This window comes from Pan paniscus, chromosome 23, assembly GCF_029289425.2.
Source record: "Pan paniscus chromosome 23, NHGRI_mPanPan1-v2.0_pri, whole genome shotgun sequence".
Taxonomy (NCBI): Eukaryota; Metazoa; Chordata; class Mammalia; order Primates; family Hominidae; genus Pan; species Pan paniscus.
The window spans coordinates 35,413,014-35,433,453 of record NC_085927.1 but is presented as its reverse complement, the minus strand read 5'-3'; the positions used below and the strand labels follow the sequence as shown (position 1 = coordinate 35,433,453).

The following is a 20,440-nucleotide window of genomic DNA, read 5'->3' as shown; positions in this document are numbered from 1 at the left end:
CCTGGCACTCCCTAGGCATTCTCATTTAATCCCCCAAACCAACCTGTGGGGAGAAACTGTTATCACCCGCCCTGTACAGAGGAGGAAACTGAGGCCCATTGAAGGGAGTCAAACTGCCCAAGGTCAAGGGCTGCTGAGGGTTGAGCTTGGGTGGGACCCCTTTTCTGTCTGACCCTGTGGCTGGGGCTCCCACAGCAGAGGCTCCACTTGGAAGAACACGCTCTGGGCTCCTGCAGGCCTTTGCCAGCTGCCCTCCCTCCTCCTAGCCGTTCAGGGGAGGGGTGGCCATCGGGCTCTGTAGCCCTGACTCGGCCTTACTCTGCTCTGAGGCCTCTTTTCTGCATCCCTGAAATGGGGTCAGAGCTGGGGAATGGTAAAGGGAGGTCACCCCACCTGAGCATATCTGGTGCCTGGCAGAGGGCAGTGCTCCATACAGGCACCCTCCATACAAGTGTGTTCCATACAGGTGTGCTCCATACAGGTGTGCTCCGATGTGAGCTTGGGCAGGCCCCTTCCTCTCCTGATCTCGGTTTCCCTATTTGTCAGCTGGGACGCCCTGGGCTGAAAGTCAGGGCACCCTTGAGCTGGCTCTGCCTCCCTCTTTGGGATTTAACTGCTCTGAGCCTGTTATCCTACCTGTGAAATGGGACCATGATCCTGGCTGTGAACCCCACAGAATCCCTGAGTGGCTCAGCCGGACAACACATGTCCCGTATTTTATAAATGTACAGGGACAATAAGGCCACTCAATAGCGTCTCAACACAGGATGCAGCTACCTTTAGGAGTTGCAGATCTGGCCAGATCTGAGGCATTCAGGGCCTTTATTCTCAGCCTTGCTCCCTCTGGGCCCTATTCCGGCCCCTCTGCAGGGCTCTGGGGCTTAGGACACGTCAGCCTGCTGGCCCAGCCCAGCGTGCGTGCTCACAGACCTGGTCTACCATCCACCCCAGAGAACTCCTGTGCACCCTGCAGGGCCCTGCCCTGGACCTGCCTCCCTGCATCCTCTGCTCATTCAGTTTTCTTTACCAGGTGGTCACTGCCTGTGTCCCATTCACGGCCCAGACCCCCTCTCTCCCTTGTCCCCTGCCCCCGTGAAGGCCTGGCCCAGTGCAGGGCCCAGCCATGCGGCAGAATGGAAGGAATTTTTGGGTGGTGAGCAGGGTGGCAGGGCAGGTGGCATGACAGACAGGTTCTAGGGTCTCTGAGATGATCCTTCAGGGTGGTTCCGCGGGGGCCCATGTGCACCTGCCATATCCCTGTTGAGGGAAGGGGCGCTGAGGTCACTCCTGTGCCTTTGCTCACACCCATCTTCCAGCATGCCCTTCCTCCCTCTGCCCTCCAGCCCTGGTTCAAGCTCCCAGGCCTGTCTGAGGTTGCCATGGCCCCCAGGCCACCTTTGCTGACATGGGATCCCGAGTATCCCCTGCCCCTCATCGTCTTCACAGAGGGTCTCATGTACAGCCTGAGCTCTGGACTAGTCAGGGACAAGTACTCCCAGGGGACCCCAGTGCCACAGCCCCCTTCTCCCACGGTGCATGAGCAGGCACACTTCAGGTCTCACCTGGGGCTGGGCTAGGCTGATCCTGCCTTGCCCGGGACATCAGGAGCTGAGGGCCCTGTATAGGTCCTCCTATATAGGAGGCCTCAAAGGGCTTGTGGAAGGATGGGTGTGTGTGTGTGCAGGGACAGATATATGTATGGACAGACTGATGGAAAAATGGATGAGTAACTGTCCAGTCTTAAGTCCTGTCCATGGAGGAGGGACCCAGGAAGGCCTCTTGGGGACAGCTATGCTTCCAGGTTCCTTGTTACTACCCAAGACCTTAGGGTCCCAGCGCAGCAATTCAAAGGGTCCCTATTTCCCTTTCCCTCCCTGTAACTGGCCCAGCCCCCCCTGAAATGTCCAGGGTCTGGAGGCGGCAGGTGGGGTGTGACCTGTAGGGACCCACTTCTAGCTTCGGCCAATGCTGCCCACCCTGGGTCCCTCTGAGTTCCAAGTGTCTGGCTGTGCCCTACAGTTTGCACAGCACCCAGCATTTTGAACAGTTCCTGCGGAGCCCTGAGGAGGGGGCAGGGCCTGCAGGAACAGAAGCTTCTGGAGCAGAAGATGCCGCTTCTTACCCTTGACTGACTGTGATCTTGAGACCCTGTCTAGCTCAGGTCTGGGCACGGGGCTTGGGCACCTCAGTGCCAGGACACAGTCCCATTTTCCAGCTGGGTTGGTGGAAGCTTCATTAACAGAACTCTCCTATACCCCAATGTCCCCACCCTCAGCAGCCTCCCCTCCAGAAACCATTTGGCAATTTCTAATAAACATGTGTTTATGCATATCAAGCAAACTCTACTCCTAGGTTTTTATCTAAATGGAATGAAAACTTATGTTCAAACAAAAATTTGTATGCAAATACTTATACTGGTTTTATTCATCATTGGCAAGAAGCAGAAACATCTGGTTTGACTCACCACACACACCACACACACGCGCACACACACACACACACACGTGGAAACAGCCCAATTGTCATTCAACTGGTGAATGGCTAAACACATTGTGATACCTTCATAAATGGAATCATATTCAGCAATAATAGGGAACAAACTATTGATCCATAAGGCAACTGGTATGAATTACAACATTGTTACACTGAACTCAGGAAGCCAGACTCAGAAGGTTACATACTTAGACTCCTACTCAGCATTAAAAAGGAACAAACTATGTTGCAACCGAGCCACCTGGAGGAACACCCAGAAAACCATGCTGAGTGGGAGAAAGCCAGTCTCCAGAAGTCACATACTGTATGATTCCATGTGCAGAACATTCTTGAAATAACAAAATTATACAAGTGGAGACCAAATTAGTAGTTGCCACGGGCTAAGGAGGGGTTTGGGACAGTGGGAAATGAGTGTTCCTGTAAAAGGGCAACATGAGGGATGTTTGGGAGGGAACCCTTCTGTTCTTGCTGTATCAATGTCAATCTCCTGGCTGTGATCTGTTACTGTAGCTGCAAGGTGCTACCCTTGAGGCAACTGGCCGGAGTACCTAGGATCCCTCTGTATTATTCCTCACAACTGCATGAAAAGCTACAATTATCTCAAAATAAAAAGTTTAATTTAAAAAACGGTCACATCCTTAATGTTTGCATTTCTATGATATTCTGTAAAAAGCAAAAGTATAGGGTCAGAAAGAGATCAGTGGTTGCCATGGTTGGGGTACAAAAAGGGTTTGACTATAAAAGGAACATAAGGGCTAAGAACAGGGGCCAGGAATTTGAGACCAGCCTGGTCAACATGGCGAAACCCTGTCTCTACTAAAAATACAAAAATTACCCGGGTGTGGTGACCACACTTGTAATTCCAGCTACTTGAGAGGCTGAGGCAAGAGAATCACTTGAATCCAGGAGGCGGAGGTTGCAGTGAGCTGAAATTCACCTCTGCACACCAGCCTGGGTGACAGAGTGAGACTGTGTCTCTAAAAAAGGGGTGCTTAGAGAAATTTGGGGGGGGTGGAAATATTCTGTATTTCAATTGTGATAGTTACATGAGTCAATGATTTTTTAAAAATTATACTAGGTTTTATTAGCTACACCAAAAAGAGTAAACTTTACCATAAAGTAGAAATGTTTCAAATGTTTAAATGTTTTTAAATGTTTATTATGTCATTACAGTTGTCAAAAACATATTTATCTTAAGTGTTTAATGTTCCCTACCATGGATGTAACAGTTTATTTTACCTCCCCCTACTGTTTGACATTAAGGCTGTTTCCACTTTTCCCTCCATGAACACATTTACTTTTTTTTTTTTTTTTTGAGACAGTCTCGCTCTGTCGCCCAGGCTGGAGTGCAGTGGCACAATCTTGGCTCACTGCAATCTCCGCCTCCCAGGTTCAAGCGATTCTCCTACCTCAGCCTCCCACACATTAAGAATTTTTAGCTGAAGTTTTATCCCCCCAAAACAAATTTCTCGAAGTGGAATGACTTGATTAAAAGGCATGTACATTTTTATGATTTTCATACATGTTTCTGAAATCCAGTCTCCCTCAGGCAGCCCCCGAGAATGCCTGCTACTCCCCATCAACCTCTGGTGCCCCCAATTCAGCTTCACCCTCCCATTTCGCAGCAATCTGGGCCCCTGGGTGGCTTAAGCCTGTGCCTCCTCCAGGTTCCTCACCTCCCCCGGACCTGGCTACCCCCACTCTCCGCCCTGGGCCTCCCTCCTCTAATCTGGTCTACACCAGCCTCTCATCAGAAGCACACAAGTCTGATGATCAGTCTCCTACCCAAATCCCTCCGAAGACTCCTTCTGGATCTGAGGATAAAGGCGGGCCACAAGGGCCCTGTGGTCTGTCAGCCTCTCCCTCCGTGTCCCCCAGCAGCTCCCCGCCACAGCCCTTGGTCTCCTCTCCACTGGCACTGCTGCCTTTGAGGGGCGCCCATCACCAGCCAGTGCGGCTTGATCTGTGAGACCAGTATTGGCATCCCTCCACTGCAGAGGGGGGACCCCCTCCCCCTTTATTGCTCCAAAAATGGGCCATGATCTGTCCTCCTGACTGCACAGTCCCCCTCCGTTAGGCCCACCCTCCCTGTGTCCCCCAGCCTGGCCCCTAGTAAGCCTTTATGAGCAAGTCGATGAGTGGATGGCCTTGGGGGAGACGAAGCCAAGCCCTTGCTGCCTTCTGGGTATGCTTTGCAGACCACCACTTCCTTTGGGCATTTTGTTTAAAATACAGGATGTGCTGACATGATCACAGTGTTAACTGTTCATCAAAAACGCCCAGGGCTGTCCTTGCTCCTCCCTCTCCTGTTCCCCCTTCTCCTGAATCTGTCCTCATATCAGTCAAACTGCCTGGGTCACCACAATACCCTCCATGGGGTGTCTCTAGTTCTGGATTCACACCCCTGCCCACCCATCCAACTCTGGTCTCGTTGATTCCCTGCAAACAGCCTCTAGGACTCCCCAGATGAGTCTGTCCTCCAGGGATGAGTTCTCTGGGTCTGGGCCTGGCACCTGTCTAGCCTGCTCTCAGACCACCTTGGCCCCAGGACTCACTTGCTCCAGCCCTGTGGGCCACCTGGAGCTTCTAGAGGCTCTATGCCTGGGAGTCCCCTGCACCTGTCACTCATCCTCTGTGGAGACCCCTCGGGCTTTCCCTGTCCCAGTCTCTGTCCTGCAAGCATCACACTGCATAAGGCTATCACCTCACATGACACCCTCCTTTTGTGGGCTTGAGTTGGGGTAAGTCTGGTTCCTCCAGGACCTCAGCCCTGGCACAAAGCCTAACCCTGATGGGGACTCCTTGCCTAGAAGTCCCTGCAGGACACTGAGACGCCAGTCCCAGCCTGGCACCCAGTAGTTTTAACCCTCCCCTGACAGGGGGACTGCTGGACTGCTGGTGTTGCACAGGGTCAGCTTTCCTCGTGGAAGCCCTCACCACGGCCACTGCAGGGGTAGGGCATCAGGCTGCAAGGCCCTCACCAATCAGAAACCTCACTTTGCAGAAGGGGAAACTGAGGCTGCAGAGGTGCACATGTCAGCTCCATCAGCTCAGGGGACAGGGACAGGGAAGAGCTGGAGTTGGACTAACTAAAGCCCTATGACTTTCTCAATCACTAGTGCTGCTAAGCTGACACTATCTTTATTACCTGGTTCCTTTCAGAGTTGATATTTGGAATAAAGTACATGGCCTTCCCTTTATTTCTGTGAAATGACATCTTGATCTAGTTGTTCCAGTCCACTGCATTTGGTGCAACTGTCCAAGGTACTCATGAACTCTGCCAGCTCTGCGATATGAGCTGAGTGAGTTGGGCGGGTCGCCTCACCTCTCTGGCTTCTATCCCTATTTGTACAATGGGGATCACAGCAAGACCTGACTATGAGGCCACTGAGATGGAGGTTCTGTCCCTGAAATGATTATCACCTGGGGTATAAAGTTCACCAGTGATGAACAGGCCATTGTGACCCAGAAGGTTGTAAATGAACCCAGATGCTCAGTGCTTTGGGGACCTCTCACCACACACAGAGGGCAAGGACTGGGGTCACACAAGGAGAGGTGCTGCACCATGTCCCCCCAACAGGCCCTCCCCAGGGCCTTTCCCTCAGAGGCACCAGCACCGTGTGGTCTTGGCTTTCCTAGGGGTCAGTCCTAGGAGGTGACCCTGGCTGAGGTATAGTGACCCAGAGACCCCAGGGAAGGCCCCCACAACATCAGCTGGAGCCCACCACCTGGTGCTCGGGGAGGTGGCCCCTGCCCAGTGGGGGAAAGGGTGTGGAGGTGGCACATACGTAGTGGGAGGAGGAGGGAGAGAGGAAGGGAGAAAGGAGGAGCCTGGGTGCCCTGTGGGGACAGCGGCCGCCATCCTCTGTGGACATCCTGCCCTTGCCTCCATTCCTGCCCCTGCCTCCATTCCCGCCCCTGCCTCCATTCCCGCCCCTGCCTCCATTCCCGCCCCTGCCTCCATTCCCGCCCCTGCCTCCATTCCTGCCCTATCCAGAGGACTGGGGGGAGGCCAGTGAGATGCTGGCCTTGGTGCCAAATTTAAGAGGGGCCAGAAATCTCAGGAATCAAGGTAAATAATATTTTAATATGATATTTAAAAATAAAAATTAGGCCGGGCACGGGCTAATTAGGAGAACTGCTTGAACCTGGGAGGTGGAGGTTACAGTGAGCTGAGTTCACGCCACTGCACTCCCACCTGGGTGACAGAGTGAGACCCCACCTCAAAAAAAAAAAAAAAAAAGAAAATTTAATTCAAACAAGTTCATGATGGACAAAATAGTAACCCTTTAGTGAAAGCTAGTGTCTGCCCAGGCCCCTCTAGGGGTTGATGTTCCTCCTCAACCCTCTGGCTTGTCTCCTCCAGAGGCCTCTACATTCCATAAAATCTCTCACCCCTTACCTGCCCCACAGGCTTTTGGGCCTGGACCGACAACTTCCCTCCCAGGCTTCCAGCTCCAACTGGGAGGAGCCAGGTGGGGCCTGTTTATGGGGGAGCCTTGCCTCATTGTACTTCTCCCAGTACCTGCACCCCAGCTGTGCCATGTGATGCCCCCCTTCCCATAGAGCCCCAGGTCCCTTCAAGACCCCTTGGCCAGAGCCTATGGCTTCCCGCTGGCGTTGGTTGGGGCGCAGCTCTTTTTGGTGTGTGAGACACTGGCCTCCACTCTAGGTCTTCCATCTCAGAGTCGAACCCAAGCTCTTCTCAAGGGCTGCTCTGACCAGGCGTGAGTCTCCAACTCCTTTGAAATATTTCGGGTGGGAAGGGGGGGCTTTCTTGGCTCCCCTACTCTGGGGCAGTTGTAGGGAAGAGCAGAGGGTCTCCTGGTGTGCCTGGGCCCCACAGCAGTGAGGTGCGGGATCTCCCAGGGCTGGCTGCTGCCTCTCAGGCCACTGTGCCCTGCTATGGCAGATGCCCCGAGATGCCAACGACCAAAGGCTGGCCCTCCCTGGGTCCTCTGCGCCTGCCCTCTCACTCAGCCCCTGACATGGCTGTCACCCACAGCCTCCTGCTGGCTTCTCAGGCCCCTGGCCAGGCAGCTTCGTGGGGTGATGGGGAACTTACAAGTTCTCTTGTCAAACCCACCAAGTTGCTCTGCAAAATCCTTCCTGCGCCCTGCAGGCCAACCAGCATGGGAGGGGGTGTGGCCGGTCCACCCTCAGTGCCCTTTCCAGTCGTGCAGGGACCCACGATGTCATCAGCAAGGGTCTGATCCGCTCACTGATGTGGAAGCTGCAGAGGGAGGAGCAGCTCCGGGAGCTTGTCCTGGACCCGCTGTCTCCTGCCTGCAGGAGGATGCAGGAGAGGGTCTGGCACCTCCTCCCCATGAGGAAGGCGAGACCAGGAGAAGCACTGGTGACGATCCTGACACCCAGCGGTCACTGAGTGTGTCCTGTGTGCCAGGCATTGTCTCCAAACCTCACATTTAGACAACCCTCCAGGGAGGCGATGTCTGCCTTCACAGGTGAGGAAACGGAGGCACAGTGTCTTGTGTCTCAGTCCAGGTCACATAGGATCACAGTCTACATCCTGGCCTCAAAACTGGGGGAGCACAAAGACTCAGAGCTTGCAGTGGTTGGGGAGTGTTCCCACACTGGGACCCTCATTGTGAGGATGGGCCAGTCACCGACCCCCAGAGTCCCTGCCTTGGCCGTGGCCATGTCCCTTTGCTGGCGGGGGTGGGGGGGGGGGCCTCTTGCCTTCCCTAAGTCCAGGTTTCTCTTTCTTCTGAGAGTCTCATTAGAGGCCCGGGTGAGTATTTCTCCAAGTGTGGCCCCTGAACCAGACCCTGGGTGGTCTGTGGAAATGCATGTTCCCAGGCCCCATCCCAGCCCCATCCTTCTTAGGTTTGCACAGAGGTCCCTTTCCATGGGATCAGGAGAGTGGCTTTCCAGGAAAGAACTCTCTCTCTCTGCAACTGCAGCCTCCCCGCATCCTCCTGTGTCCACTGTGACCACCATCCTTGCCATCACTTTCTGTGTCATCCCCAAGGGGAGCTCCTGAGGACAAGGCTTTGCTCTGTTTGCTGCTCCAGACCCAAAGGTCACAGCAGGGGAGCTTTGGCCCCAAGTTGAGAATTACCTGGCCCAAAAGACTGCTGAGGTGGGGAAACCCAGCTCTTGCCTCAGCATCTCGCTGCATGAATGAATCAGGGAATCCCTGCAGCAGCAGGACAGGGTGGCACCTCCCTTTGAGACTCTGCAGGCACCAAGGTCAAAAGAGGGCTAGGGTGAGAGGGGGTGAGAAGAGGCCCCCACAAGCTGTTAGAAATTCCGTGTTGGTGGCCTGCCAAGAAGTATGTGGCCCTGGACGCACAAGCCATCAGCCTGCTACTGAAGCTGCTACACTCACCCATGGGCAGGGTGTGCCTGAAGGCCACCAAGGCCCTCACCATGCTGCCAGAGGCCCCTGAGGGCTGCAAGGTCCTGCAGGCCCATATGCACACCTTCCGTGTCCTGGAGGAGGACTCTGACAGCAAGGCTTATGAGGGCGAGGCCTTATAGAAGGTGACCCAGATCGCCATTCATGTCATTGAGTGGAAACCCTGAGCCCCTCATTGGGTCAGACCTGATCAGCCACCTCTGCACCTGAATAAATGCGCTCAGTCTCTTTATTTCAAGTTGGAATGGCACTTTCTGCTCATGGAGCACAGTCACGTCTCTTCTCACTCTTTTGCCAAAGGAGAAATGCCAGGCCCAGAAGCACTGGGTCCTGGATGGTACAGGCCAAACCCAGTGCTGGCGGTGGGTGGGAGGCGGCCTTGGACTTTTGCTCTCTGCTGGGGCCAAGAGTTTTCCTCAGAATGTAGAGAGGATTGAGACCTCCAGGGCAAAGCTGGGCGTCCTGCAGCACGCGCTGGCCTGCCCTTTGGGTCAGCACCCTGGTCAGCTCCACAGAAGGGCTTCACCCTGGATGAAGAAGAGACAATCCCTTTTCAGTGACAGCAGACTCCCAGCTTTGTGCACTATGACATCATCCCACTAAGCAGCCTCCACGCCAGCATCTCCTGGGCTCCCGCCTCTGCAGTCCAGGCTGAGGAGAAATTACAGATGTGGAAACTCATCAGCCAGGGACAGAGGTGCCTCTGTTACAAGGGGACGGCCAGGAACACAGCCTATGTTGGGACCTAGAAGTCCTGAGCACCACACCCTTGCCTCCATTCTCCAAGGCCTATTTACCGTTATCAGCTTCTGGGATTTAAGAAACTGCTTCCGGGAGAGGTATGGGAGCCAGCCTGGAAGAGGCAACTGGTCATTCAACTGTAGCCCAGAGGCACAAACTGCCACCCCAGACAGCCGAGGCTGGACAAGGGCAGTGCGACAGCCAGTGGCTATGAGCCCACACTATGGAGGGAGGCTGCTGTGTTGAGACCCCAGCTCTACACTGACTGTTTATCTATGCAGCCTGAGGCAAGCTGATTAACTGCTCAGTGCCTCAGTTTCACTAGCTCTAAAGTGGGGCGAGTAATTGTGCCTATCATAAATGGGTATGATTTTGGCAGTGCCGGGGGCATCATACTGAAAATAAGTGCCTTGTACATTGTGGGTACCCAGGAAGCCAGTTTACGGCCCCTCAGAGGAGACCCATCAGCAGGCATCTGAGGGAGCCTGGAGCCCTGCATCCTGCAGGTGCCTGGGGTCTTGTGCCCAGGAAAAGCTGCTCCCTCACTCCACAGCAGTCTACAGAGCATCCCCTGACCAGGGGTACACCTGTTTGTGCAGGTGTCAGGAGGGAGCCCTGGGCCTCTCTGGGCTCTGACCTTCCCTGGCAGGACTGTAGAGGGCCCAGAACCCTGCCTTCTCCCAGCCAGGCCCTTCCCTCCCTTCCCCAAACTCACAGCCTCCTCACCACTCTCTGCCTCAGATTCAGGACTAATCTCATTATGTTCTTCATCCCTGTTTGCATCAGGGGCTGCAAGAAGCTCAGCTCACTTCCCCCTCAAGGCCCTGAATACTCCTTTTCTGACCTCATCTGCTGAAACCTTTTTTCCAAGCCCTCTGGAGGCCCTCCCTGGAACATTCTTTCCTTTCTTGCTTGGACTGAAACCTAGCTCTCCCAAGACCTGCTTCCCCTCCCTGGGCATCCTCCTATGTGGGGCTGCTTTCCTCCCTCCCTACCCCTCATGCCCTCACCGGACTGGGACAGGTCCTTACGAACGATCTCCTATGCCCGTTCTGAGGAGCCCTCTGGTTCTGAATCCCTGCACAGGCTCTGTGGCCCTGGCCCTCTCCCCTGCCCAGCACCAAACCACCAGATGGCTCTTGTAGGGCATGACGTGGTCTCCATGTGGCTGAGCCCAACCACCAGTCCTCAGGCCTCATCTTTCTTTGGTCATGAGGCTTTCCCCAGTGGAGCCTCACCACCTCCCCCTCCCTGAAACATTTCCAGGAAATGAGGTCACTTCTCTGCAATTTTGGTTGTTCAGTAATGTGCTATTGTGCTCTTTAAGAAACTGATACACATCGTGGTGTGTTTAAGCCTTTAGGGAAGTGGGAGGATACTGGGGGCTGCTGTGTGAGCACCTCTATGCCATACCAAGTAAGACCAGTGAAGGAAACTGGACCGCTAAGCTGCAGGGCTACCTCCCCCTCCAGGATGCTTTTCACATCTTCCAAGATCCCCTCACTGGAGACCTTCCATGGCCCGGACTCATCTCAGGCCTCCCTGATCTCTCCATGTGCTACTGGGGTGCCTGCCGATCAGATAATTAGCAATGCTGTCACTGAACTGACTGCCCGCGGGGACTCGTGGTCTTTGGTGCATTCCAGGCTCCACCACAGTCTCTGCATCCACAGGCAACTGTGGTCCTGGCTGCTCTCTGCTGTTAGGTTTCCCTTCCATTTTTACTTATTGCCTAAAGAACTTCATACAAAACTCTATTTAAAAGCAGTTTATTCCACAGTCCCACATAGAACACATCAACTATTTTAATTTTTTTTTTCTTTCCTATCACTGTCTAAAAGCACTCTGTTTTTTTTTTTTTTACATAGTAAGACCCAGTGTGGTTGACTGTATCTAATTTTTAACCTATTAGATGGGCAATTTTTTTTTTTTTTTGAGATAGAGTCTTGCTCTGGGTGATTTTCTTTGATTCTCTCTGTTCTCATTCCACCACATGCTCTATGGACGCATAATCCTTCAACTGCACTCATATAACCTGTCAGTAACTTTTCACTCCCTAAGCCAAGAGCTTCTCCTTGCAAGCTTCAGCAAGACCAATTTCTGACCCATGGAGCAATGGGTAACACCAGCCTCACTGAGCTCACATGCCCAGCTGTGGAAGCAAATTTCATTTTATGGTAATTCTATTTTGCCAGTACAGGCGGTGTAGCACGTTAGTTTATAGAATAACCTTTGGCGTTAAAGAGATCCAGCTCTTGGCGTGTCTCCTGAGTAATTTACTTAACTGAGACCCACATTCCCCATCTATATAATGACTATAACAAAACTAATTCTGTCTCAAAATGATTGTGACACTTGAAGGAGGCAACATACAGAAGTGCCCACATACCCAATTTATAGCTGTTCTTATTTTCATTCTTTTTTTTTTTTTTTTTGAGATGGAATCTCACTCTATCGCCCAGGTTAGAGTGCAGTGGGCATGATCTCAGCTCACTGCAAACTCCGCCTCCCAGGTTCACGCCATTCTCCTGCCTCAGCCTCCCAAGTAGCTGGGACTACAGGCACCCGCCACCACGCCCGGCTGTTTTGTATTTTTAGTAGAGACGGGGTTTCACTGTGTGAGCCACGATGGTCTTGATTTCCTGACCTCGTGATCCGCCCACCTTGCACCTGCTTATTAACTACAGCCATACGTAGCAGAATGACATTTTGGTCAATGACAGAACACATGTATGACAGTGGTCCTGTAAGATTATAACAAAGCTGAAAATTTCCTTTTCCCCAGTAAAGTCGTACCTGTTGGAAGGTCGGCGCGGTGCATTACTTACGTGTCTGTGGTGAGGCGGGTGTAAACAAACCTACTGCGCTGCGTCATTACAGTAAAACAACATTTCTTTTTGGTGAACATTTTAAGTAATATGTTATACAAATGAAAGACTAACCGCAGTGATGGAATTTTTAGAAAGAGATAAAACTAAGAGTCCGTGAGGATTTGGAGAAACGGCTACTCACATATGCTGTTACAGGAGCATGAATTGGTGTCATCATTTTGGAAAAAGTTTGGCATTATTTATAACAATGAAAGATATGCCCCCTTCTAACAGTCTACTCCACAAAAGTGAGTGCTGGTGTTATTCCAAAACCACTGACAAAAATACTCAAAGCACCATTACTTGAGATAGCCACAATTACATTAAAAATAACCCTGGCCAGGCATGGTGATACATGCCTATAATCCAAGCACTTTGGGAGGCTGAGGCGGGCAGATCGCCTGAGCTGAGGAGTTCCTGACTAGCCTGGCCAACATGGTGAAACCCTGTCTCTACCAAAAATACAAAAAATTAGCCAGGCATGGTGGTGGACGCCTGTAGTCCCCACTACTCGGGAGGCTGAGGCAGGAGAATGGCGTGAACCCGGGAGGCGGAGCTTACAGTGAGCCGAGACCACACCACTGCACTCCAGCCTGGGTGACAGAGCGAGACTCCATCTCAAAAAAAAAAAAAAAAAAAAAAAAAAAAAAAAAAAAAAAAGTCTAGAACTTAAGTGATGAATAGCAACTTAGAGAACAAAACCAAAGCCAAATTTTTGAAGACAGGAAATAGTGTGATACTATCTTTTGTGGGAAGGAACTTTTGGCTTCCCAAAAAATTAGAGAACTGGGAGAAAGAAGCCACATCTCAGAATCTGTGATTGGGTTGGGCAGTGGAGGCTGGAAAAGTGCTCAAGGTCAAACTTTTCTCCTCCCCTCAAAGGAGACTGGAGTTTTACCAGTGACCCCAGAGTGAATATTCACCCCACCATCCACTCCGGGAGATCCCTTTAAACCAGGAGTGCACAGTGAGGACAGAAACATGAATGTGCACTAACAAGTCCTGAAAGTTCAGAGGGTGATTCTCGATTTCCCCTTGGCACACAGCACAAGGACTGTTTCTCTAGGTTCCAGGAAATGCCTGTAAGAGAGTTGTGTCCCCCAGATTCCCTTCATCACAGATGACACCCAGTGCTTAAGCCTATACCCCTTGTGCCCACTCCCAAGGAGTGTTGACTAATCCAAACCAAAGGCTATGATGTTCCACAGGGCAGAAAAGAGCAGGTGCACTGCAAAGATAATCTCTCATGAACGCAGCACCCTCATAGCCCATAGAGACAGTTCACCATGATGCCAAGAAACTCTGAAAACAACAAGCCAGACCTCACACATATTTCCATTTTCTTTCTCTTTTCATACCCCCTCCTTCAGCCCCTCCTCACAAGCAACAGGGATAACCTGGAGGCTCCTGGGAACCTTTTCCCATTGGGTTTTTGCTGGCACGTAGTTCCCTACCTGGATGAATCTCCTCATCACTTAGACTCTCCAGCGTCAAGTCTTTAGAAACAAAAACACCAAGATAAGTCATTAGAGAGAGTGACTCACCCACTCCTCCTACTTTAGCTGAAGCTGAGTGATGAGCTAGTCTCCCACTCCATGCTGCTTCATACATGATCCCCTAATCTTTCTTCTGGGTCGACAAACCTTCCTACAGCTTCTCAGGCCAGAGTTCTATACTGGCAGAATCACTTTCACGAGAACCCCAAGCCTCTTTCCCAGCAGGACCCCAGAATCAGGTTTCTATACACTGAAGCTATCAAGTTTTTCCCTCAGGAAGTGAGTTATTTCATAGTACATACCACTTTCTATCCGAGCTGTTATCTGCAATTATATAAAAGAAAACATTATGAAAATCAGATTCTGCTGTGCGCTTCACACAGATCTGTTATTCTCTGGACAACGATAAAAAAACAGAAGGCAGTATAGTGATTGAGCCATAGGTCAAAGTCCCCCAAAGACTAGCACACAGGATAGCTATAGAAAAACAAGACCTCTATTTGTAGAATTTATCTTTAATTTTATATGCAAATGCACAATGCTTAATTCAAGGAGGAAAACTGTTGTTGTGGAAAATCCCTCAGTATTCCAGTTGATAATGGATGCTGTCATTTAAAAGCACCCTAGTGGACCACATATAAGTTGGGAAGACACTCCTACGGAATTCCAGTCCCACAAAGAGAATAGTGTACAGTGTACATAATGTGCATTGCCAGATTTTCATATCAAAATTAATTGAGAAGTAAAGGAATCAGGAAAGCAACATTGCTATAGAAGACAAGAAAAGGGGCGTCTTACATGGGCATGAACATCATCATTATCATCTTCATCTTTGTATTGTGGTGAGCATCTTAAAAACAGGCGGTCCTCCGGCCAAGCTGGAAGGACACAGAAGAAAGATCAGTGCCCTGGTTGTTTGAGACTGTGAGTCACTCAGGGAGCTTTGCTGGATGTGCTGAATGGAGGCGGTTGATTAACAAGCCTAAACTGAGTGGATGCTGGGCTATTCCCCTGAGTGGAAGAGGGTTGGCAGAAAAGGGGAGCAGGAAAGATGAGACACGGAGATCTTGGCCTTGTACTAGAGGCATCATGCAGCAACACAAAACATTCAACCCAAAATGGAACTAAAATGCACAGTAAGGGTTAATGGAAGAGTGCCTTCCTCCCTCTCCAATGTTTTAAAAGTCGTCTAAACAAACAGCATTTTCTTAACATATTCAACACCGTGTCAGTACACTGGGATCCAATTATGATAGTACTTCATTTAGCATCTGTTTAAAAAAATTGTTATTTGATTAAAAGCCTATTTTATCAATGAAATGGACTCAATTTTACCCAAATTATTCTATAAAGCACACATTTTTTTCATAGAAATCATTTTAAAAATTAAATATTAAAATACTACAATTAAAAATAGTCATGATTTCCCCTTTATAAGTCTTCTTCTGGAACCAGGGTGTGTGCACAAAACCTACTGGGCCCCTGTGATCAGGGGCTTCAGTAGCTCTGTGTCACTCTCCCTGAGGAGATTCCCTAAAGATCAGGCTTCATTCAAACAGGTCAAACTCACAGAGCCTCCTCTACCTACACCAGTGAAGCTGAGAGATGTGACTCTGAACACTTTCTGCCATGAGGATAAGTTTCCAGGTTCAAATATACATTATCTACTGAAATGAGGAAATGTATAACAATAAAAATCAACAGGAAAAAATTTCCATGAGTACGGGGGTGATTTTTTGCTTAACTAGCTTATAAAAAATTTTTATTTCATCCCTATTCAGTCAGATAAACAAAATATTGCTATAAAAAAATCACAAATTTGCCTGGGCATGGTGGCTCATGCCTGTTATTCCAGCACTTTGGGAGGCTGAGGGGGTCAGATCACGAGGTCAAGACATCGAGATCATTCTGGCCAACACAGTAAAAACCATGTCTCTATTAAAAATAAAAAAAATTAGCTGGGGGTGATGGCACGCGCCTGTAGTCCCAGCTACTCGGGAGGCTAAGGCAGGAGAATCAGTTGAACAAACAATGCGGAGGTTGCAATGAGCGAACATCACATTACTGCAACCCTGTCTAATGACAGAGTAAGACTCCGTCCAAAAAAAAAAAATCACTAATTTTTATTACTCATGTTAAATCTACCTTATGAGCTGTCAACATAAAGATTCTAGAAACTAAAGGTGCAAATAAGTTGAACGGCATCCCGTATTCATGGATAGGAAGACTAAACATGACTAACACACACTACTACACACATGATCTACAGACTCACAACTACTATCAAACTCGTAACAGCCATCTGTGCAAAAATGGAAAAGTTAATCCTAAGACTTTAATGAACTTTTGTGTGCCTCAAATAACCATAGTAACGTTGCAAAAGAATAGTGTTGGAGGACACACATTCATGAGATTGACATCTACAAAAAACAGAGAAATTCAGACAGCATGCTTCTAGCGTGGGGGCACCCATTAAGTATCACAGGTATAGAATAGAGAGCCCAGAATTAAATGCACACATACAGAGTCAACTGATCTTCAACAAAGGTGCCAAGAATACACAATGGGGAAAGGAAAGCCTCTTCCACAAATGATGGTAAAACTGCATATTCTCATTCAAATGAAGAAATGGAATGCTGACAGTGTGCTCAAGGTTGTGCTTCTCCTAATTCCAAGACACTGGAGCTTTTGCAGTGAGCCCAGAGTGAATTTTCATTCTGTCCTCTATGCCCAGGAAGAGCTCTTGATACCAGAGGTAAACAGCAAGGACACAGAAATGGCTGTGCTGCCATAAAACCTAACAGTTCATAAGGTGAGGATCCATTTTTCCTGTGCATCTGGGCACACTGCAGAAGAATTCTGTCTCCAGGATTAAGTAACTGCCTGTGTCAGAACTGAGTCCCAAACCAAAGGCTCTGACATTTTGCAGTGGCACAGGCAGAAAAGAGCAGGTGTTCTCAGAAAAGTCATCTTTAAATAATAAAGAAGAGGTGATCAAAAACACAGGTTACTTAAAAACATAGTACTTCTCACCATGAAGACATTAAACTCTGAAAAGAACAAACTCGGCTTATATTTACTTTTCCTTTTTCTCTTTCTACACCCTCCCTCAGCCTCCCAAGCAGCAGGTATAAGGTGAAGGTTGCTGGAAATGCTGTTTTATTAGATCCCACCTGAAGTCTTGTTGCCTACCTGGAAAGGCATACTCTCCCCTGCTGAGATTCTCCAGAATTCACTCTTTAGAACCACCAACATCAGGATAAGTCAGTGAGAGGTGCACTCACTTCTCCTACTCCAGGTGAAGACACACTGGCTCACACAACATCTCCTGGTTGGTCCTCTGGGTTCACACACATTTCTACAGCCCCTCTGCTCATAGTGATACACTTGGGAAATAATTTGCTCTCACCACACCCCCTAATACTTTTTAACAAGAACCCAGATTAAGGTTTCTATATATTAAAGCCAGCAAGTTTATTTCTCAGAAAATGAGTTAGTTCAAGGTACGTACCCTGGATAGGTGATGGTAAAATCTGCAATGAGACAAGAGAAGATACTATAAGGATCAGATCAATTGTGCTGCACCCCTTACACAGATCTGTTAGTCTCTTGATCACTTCACAAAACTAGTTGTGAAACAGTGGTTGAGTCAAGGGTCAAAGACCAAACATTCTAGCAGAGAGGACACCAGTGGAAAAGACAAGAGCTTTTCCCACAGAATTTATCTTTGAGGTTTAGGTTGGTAAATGCACAATGCCTAATCCAAGGAGGAAAACTGGTGTGGAGGAAAATGCCTCTGCATTGCAGTTGATGATGGATGCTGTCATTTAAAAACATCCTAGTGTGTCATGTATTAGATGAAAAGAAACTCCACTGAACTCCATCCTCACAAAGAGAGTTGTGTATGTTGTACATAGTGTGTCATGTCATATTTTTATATCAAAATCAATTGAGAGGGAAAGAAATTTTAAAAACGTATACAGTGGTCCATTTTTAAGAGAAAGTGCCTTGAACCGGTTTAGGTCAGCAAAGTACAGAAGAAATACTAGGCTCCTGCTCAGATGGGCAATGCCTGCTTCTTGGTCGCCCCTCCTCCCCACCGAGTTGCGCTCACTTCAACCAAAGAAGATGAGTCAAAGATGAAAGTTTACTAGCCTACAAACTGCTCACTTTGTCTGTTCTAATCAGGCTGCCCAGCTACTTAGGTCATAAATGAAATGCTTGAAGAGCCCCTGAGCTGAGTAGGATGGCAATGCATTGTGGGCTACAAAAAAATGCAGTGACAACCCTAGAAAAATGCCTAAAGCCTCTCCCCAAAAATCAGTAGGCAACACCCAGGAAGATTGTGACCCCATAGTACTCAGCGTATGAGGAAGCAGGGGCGGGACCTGCACACTAGGGGATAAAGTGCTGGGTGTGTCTGCCCATCAGACACCAGATCTTGCAATACTGTCATTAAAAGTCTCACTTTTGGCCAGGTGCAGTGGTTCATCCTTGTAATCCCAGTACTTCTGGAGGCTGAGGTGGGCGGATTACCAAAGGTCAGGAGTTCAAGATCAGCCTGGTCAACATGGTAAAACCCCATCTCTACAAAGAATATAAAAATTAGCTGGACATGGAGACACATGCCTGTAATCCCAGCTACTCGGGAGGCAGAGAGAACTGATTGAGGCCAGGAGATGAAGGTTGCACTGTGCCGACATGGCACCACTGCATTCCAGCCTGGCTAACTGAGCAAGAATCTGTCTCAAAAAAAAAAAAAAAAGAAAAGAAAAAAGAAAAAAAAGAAAAGAAAGAAAAATAATAAGCAAAGAATATCTCACTTTTGCTGTTTTTCAGCTCCGTGAGTCCATTCTTTGGGTTTGGATTGGTGAGTTTGTTTCTCACATCAGAAAACCAACATTTCCTTAGACAACAAAGGTGGTCTTACCTGGGCATCATGATCATCATCATCCCCATCCTCATCTTCACTTCGTGGTAGGCATATTAAACTCAGGTTATCCTCAACAGAAACTGGAAGGACACAGGAAAGATCAGTGCCCTGGTTGTTTGTGACTGTGGGTCACCGAGGGAGCTTTGGTGGATGTGGTGTATGGAGGTGACTGATTAACAAGCATGGACTGAGTTGATGCTGGGCTATTCCCCTGGGTGGAAGAGGGATGGCAGAGGAGGGGAGATGGACAGACATGAGACATGGAGAACTTGGCCTTGTACTAGAGGCATCATGCAGCAACACAAAAGACTCAAGCCAAAATTGAACTAAAAAGCACACTAAGGGTTAATGGAAGACTGCCTTCCTCCCTCTCAAATGTTTTGAAACTCTTCTAAACAAACAGCATTTTCTCAACATATTCCAGACCATGTCAGTACACTAGGATTAAATTATGGTGGTATTACATTTACCATCTGTTTTAAAGGATTTATTACTTAATTAAAAGCCTATTTTATTGATAAAATGGATTCAATTTTATCCAAATTACTCTATTCTATTAACCACACATTCTTTTTCATAAAGATCATTTTAAAAAATCAGTGTTAAAATGCTGCAATTAAAAATAGTCATGATTTCTTCTTTGTAAATCGTCTTCTGGAACCAGGGTGTGAATAAAACCTATTGGGACCCTGTGATCAGGGGCTTCAGCAGCTCCTGTGTCACTCTCCCTGAGGAGATTCCCTAAAGATCAGGCGTCATTCAAACAGCCCAAGCTCACACAGCCTCCTCTACCTACACCAGTGAAGCTGAGAGACGTGACTCTGAACACTTTCTGCCATGAGGATAAGTTTCCAGGTTCAAATATACATGAATTACTCAAATGAGAAAATGTATACCAATAGAAATGAACACATTCATGAGAAAATGTCCATGAGTACAGGGGTGATTTTTGGTTAACTAGCTTACATAAAATATTTTACGTGATGCCTATTCATTCAGACATACAAAATATGGGTATAACAAATCACAAATTCGGCCAGGCGCGGTGGCTCATGCCGGTTATTCCAGCAGCTTGGGAGGCCGAGGTGGGAAGATCACGAGGTCAAGAGATCGAGACTGTCCCGGCCAACATGGCAAAACCACGTCTCTACCAAAAATAAAAAATTAGCTGGGCGTGGTGGCACATGCCTGTAGTCTCAGCTACTCTGAAGGCTAAGGCAGGAGAATCACTTGAATCTGGGAGACGGAAGTTGCTGTGAGTGGGGAGCACATCACTTCACCCCGTATGGTGTCAGAGTGAGACTCTATCTCAATTAAAAAATCACAAATTTATATTAGTCATGTTAAATCTAACTCAATAGCTGTCAACATAAAGATTCTAGAAAGTAAAGAAGGTACAAATAAGTTGAAAGGTATCCTGTATTCATGGATAGGAAGACTAAACCTGACTAACACACAATACTACACAAATGATCTACAGACTCACAACAACTGCTATCAAACTGGCAACAGCCATCTGTGCAGA

The 20,440-nt window shown here is 48.8% G+C and overlaps 1 protein-coding gene across 2 annotated transcripts in view; it reads right to left on the bottom strand.

The window, feature by feature from the left end:
* Nucleotides 1-4,540: 4,540 nt before the first annotated feature.
* Nucleotides 4,541-20,440, bottom strand: part of LOC100982189 (aspartate-rich protein 1-like) — a 38,635-nt gene continuing 22,735 nt past the window's right edge. For both annotated transcript variants that reach the window (XM_055105456.2, XM_034948917.3), the window contains 6 exons: nt 18,913-18,995; nt 17,494-17,515; nt 14,781-14,860; nt 14,285-14,306; nt 13,941-13,982; nt 4,541-9,402 (listed from right to left, as the gene is read on the bottom strand). In XM_055105456.2, coding sequence (XP_054961431.2) covers nt 9,398-9,402; nt 13,941-13,982; nt 14,285-14,306; nt 14,781-14,860; nt 17,494-17,515; nt 18,913-18,995 — 254 coding nt within the window. In that variant the 3' untranslated portion in view covers nt 4,541-9,397. The remainder of the gene's footprint in view (nt 9,403-13,940; nt 13,983-14,284; nt 14,307-14,780; nt 14,861-17,493; nt 17,516-18,912; nt 18,996-20,440) is intronic.